The sequence below is a fragment of the Abramis brama genome (assembly GCF_963993115.1).
Source record: "Abramis brama genome assembly, chromosome: 14".
Taxonomy (NCBI): domain Eukaryota; kingdom Metazoa; phylum Chordata; class Actinopteri; order Cypriniformes; family Leuciscidae; genus Abramis; species Abramis brama.
In genome coordinates, this window is record NC_139976.1 from 18,303,561 (window position 1) to 18,316,298 (window position 12,738).

The 12,738-nt window shown below is 39.5% G+C and overlaps 1 protein-coding gene across 1 annotated transcript in view; it reads right to left on the reverse strand.

Annotated features, from left to right (window-relative positions):
* The window catches only part of shisa9a (shisa family member 9a), a 30,329-nt gene extending 17,859 nt beyond the window's left edge, over positions 1 to 12,470 (reverse strand). Inside the window, exons 1-2 of the mRNA XM_084134847.1 lie at positions 11,828 to 12,470; positions 10,480 to 10,586 (exon numbers count right to left, since the gene is read on the reverse strand). Of these exons, the coding sequence (XP_083990973.1) occupies positions 10,480 to 10,586; positions 11,828 to 12,339 (619 nt within the window). The 5' untranslated portion in view covers positions 12,340 to 12,470. The remainder of the gene's footprint in view (positions 1 to 10,479; positions 10,587 to 11,827) is intronic.
* Between the last annotated feature and the right edge of the window lie 268 nt (positions 12,471 to 12,738).

Here is a 12,738-nt window from a genome sequence, read left to right on the forward strand (position 1 = left end):
AACTATTGACGAAGATAATCTTAGGTAACTGTGGGTTCAAGGATAAATTACACTTCTGCTGGTTTTTTGTTTGTTTTTTTAACATAATTGTTAGATTTCCTATTATAGGAAGTCCCTTATGCTCACCAAGGCTGCATTTAATCAAAAAATACAGTGAAAACAGTAATATTAATCCATTCTCCATACCTCTTATCCTTTCTATGGCTCACACACCAGACACAGATATTCATACTCTCACTCATAACTATGGGCAGTTTTTGTTTTTCCAATTCCAATTTCAATATCCTGCACGTCTGTAGTACCTGGAGCAAAAAGCTCGCTGACACTGAGAACATGCAAACTCCACACAGAAAGGCCTCCTGGCTCAGCCGGAACTACCCACTGAGCCAACGTGCCACCCAAAACAGTAATATTGTGAAATATGATTATTGTTTAAAATAACTCATTTCTATTTTAAAATGCAATTTATTCCTGTGATGCAAAGCTGAATTTTCAGCATCATTACTCCAGTGTTCAGTGTCACATGATCCTTGAGAAATCATTCTAATATGCTGATTTGGTGCTCAAGAAACGTTTTTACGATTATTATCAATGTTGAAAGCCTGGAACACACCAAGCCGACGCCGACGAACTAGCGCTGATGAAAGCCGACTGTGTTGTCGCCTCGCGTCGGGGTAAAAAGCTGCACTTGAACACACCGAGAGAACTACAGCCGACTGTCAGCTAGAATGCGCGTTCTGCGCCTGCGTGTAAATGAGACAACTGTCTATTTCTGCAGATATATTCGTCTATATTCGTTATTCAAAAAGGGAAACCGACGCTGCGGCTGCAGATACACAAACCGTAAACAAAGCAGTGCGTGCTTAGCCTACCGTTTTGAATATCAATCCTGCTAAACACTCTTTATTCCACTCCTCTCGTGTTAATATTGAAATATTCGCCAAGGAACACTCAGGTAAGATGACGTAACATTAGAACAGCCTTCTATCTGTACCGTTTTGACTTTGCTCGCTGTTTTGCTATTATTCTCGTGCACTGACTCATTCACTAAGCTGAACAGCCAATCAGAGTTCCCTCTTTCACCGACGGCCCGACGCCGATTCAACATGTCGAATCGGCCGTTACAAAGCCGACGAGGACCAATTTCAGCCGACGGTGCGGAACACACTGAGAAGATTTAGTCGGCCGACGCACGGAAACTGCCCGACGGCCGACCGTCGGCTTGGTGTGTTCCAGGCTGAAGACAGTGCTGCTAAATATTTTTGTGGAAACTGATCTTTTTCTTTCAGCATTTTTATTATTAATTTCTAACTACATTATACTACATTACTCTACTAATATATTAACTACACAATAATTGATTTGAAGGGAAATTATTTATTTACTTATGCACAGTTTTAATACTTTGGTGTTGGGTGGCCACTCTGTGCCCAATTTAAAATCTGGGTCCTGAAGCGAAACCAGTTGAGAGCCACTGAGTTATATTGATTGAATGAATAATAATACCGCTATAATGATCTTTGTTTAATGCATTATGCTCCTGAGATGGCTGTGGGTCTGCGATCTCTCTCTCTCTCTCTCTCTCTCTTTCTCTCTCTCGATCGACACTTTTATACTCTCTGTGTTAAAATATGGCACCTTAAAACACTAGAGAGTGTCAAAGAGTCAAAATGGCAGGAGATGTTTGGGCTGGGCGCTTCCCCTAAAGGTAGCTGGCGGTCCGTGTACAAACCACCTCTTGAGAAGAGATCTGGAGATCTTCAGTGGAGAATTGTACACGGGATTATAGCTACGAACAGATACAGAGCACATTTTAACCCACAGGCAGGGAGGGGTTGTCCTTTATGTGGAGAGCAGGAAACCATTTTTCATTTGTTTTTAGAATGAGAAAGGCTTCAACCACTTTTTTATAGATTGAAGAGTGGTGTAATACTCAGAGGGAAGTTTTTACACCTTTTCATTTATGGACCAAAATATAGTCATAATAGAAGGGAAGTTCATGTTTTAATTAATTTTTAATTTGGGCAGGCAAAACTGGCCATATGGTTGTCACGGAAAAAGCTTTTGAGTGGTGATGGATCAACTGATGTGGTTAAAAGGTTTCTTAAAATCTCACATTAAAATTGAATCTACTTTTTATAAACTGGTCAAAGATATTGAAATGTTTAAATATAAATGGGAATAAATCAATGCATTTGTGATGTTGATGATGGCTGCTTGGAAATGTATATTTAAGTTTTTTTAAATTTTTTTTTTTTTTTTTTCTCTTTCTCCTGGAAACATTGTTAATGTGAAAAGTTCATGTTTTTAAAAATTTTTTTGTTAAAAAAAGACCTTTAAAAGTCAATGTCTCTCTCTCTCTCTCTCTCTCACTCACTCACTCTCACACACACACACAGGAACCTATTAACAGCACTGATTCAAACCGCCGATCATCAGATCCATCCACCGTCACACCTGTTTTACAATTAATGCCAGTCATTGCTTTGGGGGGAAATTTGCCATCACTATAAAATCAGAATAACATTGTAAGTCTGTCTCTGTTGCTCATTATACATTCTAACCTGAGTCCTGCCCCTGCTGTCTGGGATTTCACTTAATGAAGGAGAATTTAATCATAAACACATTCTCATTTTCACTGTGGTGTTTGATGGAGTGGCACTCATCCACAATCACTGCATTAAACAGCACATTCAATTGAATCTAACTTAATCTTGTCTGTAAAACTGCATTTGGATATCCTTTCGCCCTCTTGGGGAGCTCATTATTATTCATTAGGGCCTCAACCATGATAAAGAAAGCTGGCTGTCCACTTAAAGTTGAAGTTGAACAGACAGAGGACGGAAATGATTCCTGTTTCTGTCATGTCAAATGATAAACAGTCTGGAGGTGCTAAGTGTTCTGCAGAAAATACATTAATCTGTCATTTTCCCTCACTTCTGCATGCTACATGAAATGAATTATGCATTGTTTTCGGGCAGTGGTGTGTTGATCTAAGGATTGGGAGCTGTGTGTTTTTGTGCAAGCATGAGCGTGTCCACCATGACAACAGACACACTCAGTCGCGTAGGGAGAGGAGAGCCACAAGGAATAATTCAAATCAATGCATACATGAATGACATCTATAGGTAACAAAGGCAGTCTGGGATTGATGTGATTCAGTAGGTGCTAACAGGGGAAAACCCCTTCCAATGGTGCTTGTTCTCATTGTGCTGTCAGCCAATGTTGGATTTTGATTAAAAATGTTCCGTAACAGCGGAATTCGATTCTCTTTGGTGTCATTTCAACATCTTCCATGTGTGTGTTATCTGTCTTGGATGGTGGCAGCTATCAGTTTGAAACAGGACTGTATTTTTTTTCTAGGCAGATGGACATCTCGACAATGGGTATGGTGCAGTAAAGTGAAAAAGAAAAGATGTTTTCTTCAGCTTCCCTGCTTTGCTTGACTAGCGAGTAGATCAATAGCATTCAGACAGCTTTTCTTCCCGTCCATCCGTCTTTGCTTCTTTAAATCATCCCTGCACAAAAGCATTCAGGATCAGCAAATCAAATTCTTGAGGTGCTCATAAGCCACTAAGTAACTGATAAGTAACTGTAAGGCTCTTGGTGTGATACACAATACTTGTTTATTGAGTTTTAAGATCTATTGCAATACTGAACACTTAGGTCAATAACAAATTAGAATGCCCACGGCAGGAAAAGAAAAGGTAAAATCTTTGAAAAAGAAGGAAGAATTGTTTTCATTGTTCACGCATCTCCTAGCTTGTTGTGTTCAGAACGACTTGAAAGTCTGGTAGTCTGTGAACCTTAGTCATTTAGTGTTGATACCCAGTTTTCTCTGTAACCATTTACAAAGTTGCCAAGTATATGATGTCTAGTGTTTTAAAATCTGTTCAGATTTTAAAAGTCGTGTAGCTTTTTTGGGGAGTCACAACACATGACATTTTTACAACCTTCATGTTTTTACATGTTGGTAGCACCACATAATTTTAGTCAAAAGTTTTAAATAGTAATAAGCAGTGAACCACCCCCACTACCACCAAAACTTAAATATATATGCTGATCATAGAAGAGGTGTATTTAAATCACTGTTTGTGTGAGATGCATTTGTAATGTATTTAAAAAGTTTAAATAGGATAAGAGATGAACATTACATCATTGACCCATTTATGTACGAGACAGTATAAAGCTCAAAAGAAGCAATCTACATTTACTGTAACATTTATAATCATTCCTAAATGCAGTATTGTGAGCAATGCTTTCCATTTAGACCTTATGCCAACCACATACTACACAATTTTAGCTCTGTTTTTCCACTCTCTGACAGTTGATGAAGATTGCTGACAAAAACCCCAAATCCGAGGCAAAATAGTGCATGATTGCTATGTTTGAGTTATCAAAGTCACGGTCTGAGGGAAGCGCTGATGCCGAGAGATATTTGGCAGGTCTGCGATCCAAGTCCAGTAGTGTGAAATGTGTTATGACTGGAACTGACATCGGCAACAACAATAATGTACGGTCACATTCACCATAGTTCAATGCATTTTTGCTGCAAAATCCAGTCATTTCAGTAGACACCCACACAATAGGAAATTTTGCGTGAAACGGAAAGATTTCCCTGCACAGATTTTGCAATGAGTTCAAGTTTGCCACGCATTCACCGTGTTGACCAAAAGAAAACTGCATGATTTGAAAGTGACTTATGTGTAAGCTGTGCTTTGTATATCACTTCACTATTGACAATGGGCCTTTTCTGCCCACAACATTTCACTAATGTGACCTTACTCTACAGACTGGCAGTGGTGTGTCTGGCAAAGATTTAGTAACCGTCTTCCATTTTAATAATAAAACCATTTAGGAGTTCTGCCATATCAGGAGAATTAATTTTCCTTTTGCAATTTCTCTTGCAAAAAAAGAATCAAACCTCACATTTATTCTTTTTTTTGTCATTTTACTAGGATTGGAGCATCAAAGATTGAATTTCCTTGTGACAATGGGCACCGGGGTTCTGCATGCGAAGTAAAATTAGCGCTGGCATCAAGTAACAGACCTGTGCGAGCCCCATTTCAGTGACGCACATCAGATGGCCACATGTCCCTCTTCCCCCAATGTGCTGGAAGAAATAGGCTGCCAGCCTGTCCTCTGGGTGTGAAATCAGAGCCAGTTCTCCTCGGTGGAGTTCTCTGAGTGTGGGGAGACCATGCTGACCTGAATGCAATCCCGGTGGGGGGCTTCTGCCATTGTAACATGGCAGCAATGGTGGCTACGGTCGCTGAGCCAACAGAAATATGCTGCTTGCCTCAAGGACTGTGAGCCGTGGCCCAGTAAATGGGATGGGATGGTGCCTCAGGTGGTGGTGGTGGTGGGGGGGTTGTGTGTGTGTGTGTGGGGAGGGTACACAACGAGTACACACGCTCTCCTCTTACACATAGCCAACGTCCAGGGAAAATGGCTTGCGCTGTAATTGTAATTTATATTATTAATTATATTATCAATGAATTTATTGTATTGCCGCTGGAAAAAAACTGCAGAAAGCACTACATGAGCACTCCAGAAATGCCAGAGATTAAGATCTTAACACAGTTAGAATCTCTCTTTGTGATTTGTCTCGCATCTTATGGTTATAAAACAGGACTAGCTTACAAAACGGATATTTTTGCATGCAGATCACAATTCATCATCTTGTCTTGAAATCTAAAATAAAACTGTCTCCGAACAACATTTTAGTGGTGATCCATTCCCGAATGAATGACTGGCTGTGTCCAGAAACTGATTTCAGACAGACTTCTAAAGCAGTGTAATGGTTTAATGATCAATAACAAAATAGAGCGAGCTTTGGTGAAAACTAAGCAAATATTTAATTACTGCAATAGTAATTTCTTGCTAGAAATGATATCAGAAGTGGAAGACGTTGGTCAAAGACTTACATTTACACACAAACTGACCACCAACCGCAACTTTCAGATGCCATCTTTATTTCTTAGCTCAACTGTCACAGAATGGAAAGCACAGGATTGTGGGATATCAAAGGCAGCAAAGGATACATCTATGCTGCCTTCAAAAATCGATCAGATGAAGGTATCTCAGGAGACAGGAAGTGAAGCTAGCATTGGATTCAGACGTGCTTTGATGCCATCCTACTTTGCAATGCATCCTACGAAAGCAGCATTTTTAAGCTTTCGGATACAGCCAGTGTTTTTGAACGAATTCAGTGATTCACTCATAAAGGCATTCAGTTGTTTCATTACTGAATGAATTAGGGACTTTGTACGAATCACTTGACTGAGTGAGTCAATGACTTACGGGGGCAGTTGTGGCCTGTTAGAGAATCTGACTTATAACCCGAAGGTCACGGGTTCGAGTCTCAGTACTGGCAGGAAATGTAGGTGGGGAAAGTGAGTGAAAAGCGCTCTCTTCCACTCTAATAACCACAACTGAGGTGCCCTTGAGTAAGGTACCTAACCCCCAATCGCTCCCCAGGCGCCACAGCAAAAATGGCTGCCCACTGCTCCGGGTGTGTGTTCACAGTGGGTGTTTGTTCAGTAGTCGTGTGCTAAGAATGTGTGCTCTGCATTTCACCCATCCGAGCATGGGACACCATATGGCTACACGTCATGTCACTTTCACTTAAGCTTAAAGTATCCCTGCTTACCAATGTGCAAACTATCAATCTTAATAATTAGATAATTCCAATCTGATTAGCCAAAGTGTAGTATTTTGAAAAGAGTATGCCAAACATCCCTGGATGGCCTACTCTTTCGGTAGATTTTCGAAGTGTGGATCCATGCACACTCTAACGGCTAATATTGCCCACAACCCATTGCGCTTTGGAGGAGGATTTGGTTTAGTACTACAAACACAAATTTGGCAGATGTGTGTGACCGAAGTTTAGACAAATGGGTTTGAGTGACTAATATTTAACATTTAAACTGATAAAAAAAATATTAGAGACGGAACAAAAACAACAAAATACCGGAGACTGCAAAAACAACACAGCCGCATTGACAAGCACTTGTGTCAAGATGTTATGAGATAGCCACAACTTTACTTAAAAGGATACAATGTCATTTTAACTTTCTAAAACGCATATGTCGACCATGTCGACGTATGATCCTATTAGTAGATTCCTCATTCGACCACTCCAGACACGTAGGCACGCCCGCCATCTTGGAACGGTCAGCGTGTCGTCACTCACAGTAGGAATCAATGATGCCACAACATTGCACAGCTTGTAGTTGTGAAACTAACGAGATTTCAATTCCCAAAGAAATGTGACCCTGGATCACAAAACCAGTCACAAGTCGCACGGTTATATTGGTGGCAATAGCCAACAATACATTATATGGGTCAAAATTATCGATTTTTCTTTTATGCCAAAAATCATTAGGATATTAAGTAAAGATCATGTTCCATAAAGATATTTTGTAAATTTCCTACCGTAAATATATAATCATATTTTTGTGAGTGGATGCAGCTCAATCGCGAATATAAATTTAACAACAAAAGGCGATTTTCTCAATGTTTCGATTTTTTGCACCCTGAGATTCCAGATTTTCAGATAGTTGTATCTCGGCCAAATATTGTCCTATCCTAACAAACCATACATCAGTGGAAAGCTTATGTATTCAGTTTTCAGATGATTATTCAGTTATTCAGCATGTGACTGGTTTTGTGGTTCAGGGTCACAAATGGGATAACCTTTCACAGGTGTTTTTATTTTAATATTACAGCTTTTTACAATGGTACTTTTTAATGTTTTTACATATTCTATTGTGTTTGCCGACGCCTTCGTCTTGTATTGTGTTAGTTTTTCAAAATCATCTGCTGAAGTCTATTGCAGATATAGATTGCAAGTAGTGCCAACGGGAAGAATAATCACATGGATGAAGAATGTAATAGGTGAGAAATCCATTCTATTCTCTCCATTTAGTTTTTGTATTAAATCATAGCGAGTTTGGTAAGGAAAACAGACAGGTTTTATTTCTCACTTATCCTTTAAGTCCATACAGAACATACAGATGTGTCATCTGCACCTGCATTATTGTAAGCAGATCTTTGTTCAGGTGTTTGCATTAGCGCACAGCTCGAAATAAATACAGCGTAATAGATTTCTGCTGTTTCTTTTGGGAAATCCCATTAAGGTAATTAGTTTGAGCTGTGGCTCTGGAAAAAGCTCCACTTCATCTGCAAGGTTCAGTTGCTCAGTACACGGTGGGAGGAAATGCTTTTGTTCCTCAATTCAGGTCACTGACATGCAGAATTTAACATTCTATACTGTACTATGATTGAAATCACACTGGGCTTAAGTCTTGATTATTTTCATGCAATGACCAAAAAATAAAGCATTCTGTATTCAAGACTTCTTTCTTTCTCTTTCTTCCTAAAACCACGGTTACTCTCGTAATGCCAAGCTGTGATGGTAATGGAGCACAGTACTATATCCTCCAGAATCCTCCATCATTTCGGGAAAAAGGTCTAGTAATTTTGCACTTTCACCGAGGTAACTAGACTTAATCATTCAGCACACGATGGGTGAGCATCTGGGTTGTGAGCTTCTCAGAGGAGGAATATGAAGAATACTGGATCGGTTTATGTGAAAAAATAATTTCAGTCCATATGTCCATACGTGCATGAGCAAATCTGATTACCACAAGAAAATAAATTGGGGGGGGGGGGGGGGGGGGGGGATCCCGTCTTTAATCTAACTAGCTTTACATATTTAAAATAATAACAGCAATTAACGTCCAGCACTCACAGAGCCTTTCTGTTGACTCATGTTGAAAGAAACAGTCTCATATCTGCCATTTAAGAGTGTATGAACTTCTATTGTGCAAGACTGGTAACAAAATCTGTTAAGGGGCTGTTGGCATTCAGCATCAAAAACTTTTATCAGGAATCTTAGCCTTTATTCTTATCTACACTCTTTGATAATTAATTAAAACAACCACATCTTTAAAGAATCTTTAAGCTTTAAAACACATCTCTATGTTTTAATTACAAGATCTTAAGGGGTCATCCAGAGAATTCAGAAATCTCTCATATTTAGGTCGCTGGAATTACTTGCTTATGCGGTGTCTGTTCTTCTGATTTCGGTTCAAATCATTAACTCATACGGAGTAACCCGGGGGACGGTGTTTTAAATCGCTCGGTTCAGAGGTTAAAAGCAGTCCAGATAATTACACTCAGGTTTATGGATTACAAGCCAGTACTGCAAGAATAATGATCATGATCTGTGAATAAGAGGTGAGTAAAAACAACTCTTTTAATGACTTTTTTGTCTATTGATGACAGAACTAACATTGATTTCAAGGTCAAATCTGTGAGTAAAGCTTGTTCGTTATTTGGTGGGACTTTCCATATGTAATGGTTGTCTGCATGTGAATAAGAAACATCATCCACATACTGCTAAAAATGTATTGGGTTACTATTTTCTTTTCTTATTTAAAAAATGTAAGAGTCTATACAGGTGCAGAGCAGGTGGATAAATAAAAAATAAAGCAAGAAAAACCATTCAGACTCGTATGAAAAGGCTCTTTCACAGCACCATTGGGGTTCTGTATATCACATACAAAGGATGATTCTTTATGCACCCATAAAAAAGTTTATTTAGCACCAAAAAAGGTTGTGCTACTGTTAAAAAACCCCAAAATCCCACAAATCGAGTGCTCTTAGAACCATTTTTTCTAACATAGTCTATATATTATTGCTCTTAGTCTTTGTTTTTGTAAAAAAAAAAAAAAGAAAAGAAAAAAAAAGAAAAAAAAAAAGCATAAAGACATTTAAGCTTTCAAAACTTTCTTATGCAGATATCGAAGCATGAAAATAAGCATGGCAGTGAAGAAAGATTGACATTATCTTTACAATTAGATTTCCAGCTACTGACTCACTTCCGGTGTCAACCAAAATGGATCCCTCTTAAGGGGGCTTTAATACTCTCACTGTATTTTGTATTATTTCAACACAGATATATTTAGGGAGTAGATAACCACAGAGTGGGTGATGTAATCACTCCAGGAACAGAACAAATGAGAGTTTAAACATTTATAATGGAGCCATTCTTTCGATCCCGGCATTAAACAAAGCCATGCACACAACTGCAGCGGCAGCCCACGTTATAGTTGAAGTAAATAGGCTTATTTCACAAAAGCATAGTGCTCTAAGCATCTCCTTTTCTCTTATACACACACACACACACATATATATAAATATATCTTTATATATGCTTAGTATAGAATAAGAAAGTGGTGCAGAACCAACAAAGTTTTGCACCACAAGCAAAACTTTGAATACTTAATATGTGTTATATATGTATCATTTATATGTAATTCAGTACACAAGTGCATTATATTGCGTAGAGGTATACTGAGCACTCGAGCCAGGAGAAACCATGCTTTTAGACTGTTTCAGGAGCATAAATGTAGCGCATAGTTTATGCTGAGCTCGTGGGGAAAGAGAGGAAGTAGGTTACAATCAACTTACGCATGTTGTTTGCTCTCGCTTGCACAGTGTCATAATGCTGTGTGTGCATTCCGATGGCCTCCTCATGCTGACCCTGACGGGCGCCTTGCATGACGCTTGCAACAGCTCTGTTGAAGAACAAGCAATTTGTTAGCTTAGTATGCATTGAATTGCCTTGCATTGTGTAATCATTCTGTATTTCGATATCAGAGCACAGCTGAACGGCATTCAGTGATATAATGTCGGTAGACTGAGTGCTATTGGTGCCGATGTCCAGAGTGCTGATTCAAAGAGTACAGGTTTTTCTGTGAGCCGCTCTTTCAGCAACCTGCACACTGTGGGCTGTGCAGCTCTCATCAGAGGTTTTGACCCACTATATCAGTAGGAACAAGAGATTTACACCTCCACCATCCAAGCTGAGTAACTAAATGGTAAAAACTGACAACCAAACGTTATGCAATATGATGTAATATCTAAAACGGTTTGTTCAGTTCTCTTGGTTTACATGTGCAAGCTAACCATGCTTTCATGTGAATCTCTTGAGATCTGTGATTCAAGAAAGCCTTTTAAAAGAGAGCTTGCATAACACAAATCCATGAATTTAGAAACCATAATGAACATTCACAGGATTGTTTTTGCTCTAATTAGGCATGAATATGCATGGGCAGGATAGGCACAACAGTAAATGCAGAGCTATGGCAACCAACATTTTTGGCACAAAAGCTGCAAAATATTGAGTTAGTGAGGAAATTACTTGCCTGGAGATTTTTTTTTTTTTACCCATTCTTGGATGGAGTAAACAATTTTCAGCCTATAGATGCCATTCACACAGAGTGCGTTTTTTTTTATTAGCTTTTAGCCTAATTTTTGGTCAATGTACACATGCATCAGACCGACATTTTTTACTGTCTCACTCTATGAGCGCTTTCCCTCTTTCTCCCGGTTTTCTTTTTTGTAACTTATCCCATCTAAATTATGTATAACAAAATAAATATAAATTATGGCCAAAAAAAAAAGGTCACCTGCGATTTGCTTCATTCAGTTTATAGTTGTTTTTGAATGCACCATGTGTGAATGGCCCCTAGCAGTCACTCACAATGGATCGTTTGTTCAAAAACAGAGAGATGCGCAATTTTAAAAGAGAACATCTCTTAACTAGACAAAAATGTAACGCGAATGTCACCACACTCTGAAAAAGCAGCGAGATACGATGGAAAGTCAAAGACATCGGTCTAGCTCTGTTTACATGGGGAGGGAACACATTAAAAGCAGTGCAGACTGGCACAACTGGGACACACACAGCTTTTACCATACACTAATATGAATAATAATTTACTTAGTCAAGCCAACATGACTATCAGTTACCTACCGAGACATGCTCTCTCTGTGAGGTCTGTGAGCCTTTTCTAGTCCAAGTTTGGTAAATATCCCGACAAGTGCCATGATTGCCACTACTCCACATATTATATATACAATCAAGTTTGTTTTATCCTTGGTTGGATCGTGTCTAGGGTCTATGGTTTTCTTATACGGTGTCTGTCCTGTTAACCATACTGGTGTATCGTAATTTTTACATGTGCTCTGATCCAATCGAGAGTGTTTAAAAGCGCAGCAAAATCGGAAGCCACAAGTGCCGCAACAAAATAAATAATTGCCTGTTTGACAAACGAACGGCGGATCCCACTGTCCCATGACATCATAGTAACCCCGACATTTGTCTTCAGTATGTGGAGGTTCAGAAACGCTCTCCTCATCCCGGGACCCATTGGATCCTGAGAGCATTATAAAGCCCTCGAGCTGCTGCGCTTCCCCGTCCGCGCTGCACAGCAGCACCAGAACTTTCACAAAGAAGTATTCTAACAGCAAGACTGTCCATTTCATCCTGTAGTCTCCTGGGGGCTTCCTTGGAAGGACAAATTGAGACAGAGAAACGACTCACTGACAGCAGGGCATAAATCCACATGAGTGAACAAAGCCATTCGGAGAGGTTTGCATTTTCAAAAAGGTAAATTTAAACTGCAGTTTTTTTTCTTCTAAAGTCCACTCTGACAGCTGCTGATCGCTATCCCAATTGTTCTTCTGATTCTCAAGTACTTTTAGCCCCCTGAAAGCACTGCGCCAACTACCCTGAAGGCTGTCTTTGTTTGTGATGATGACAGGAGAGCTGAGGCAGAACTGTGGAGCGCGCGCGCTGAGAGTGGGAGAGACAGTGCGTAAAGGGAAGGAGGAGACATGGGAGGGATTGGACACGAAAAAGTGTTCTTGTAGTAAAGAATCACA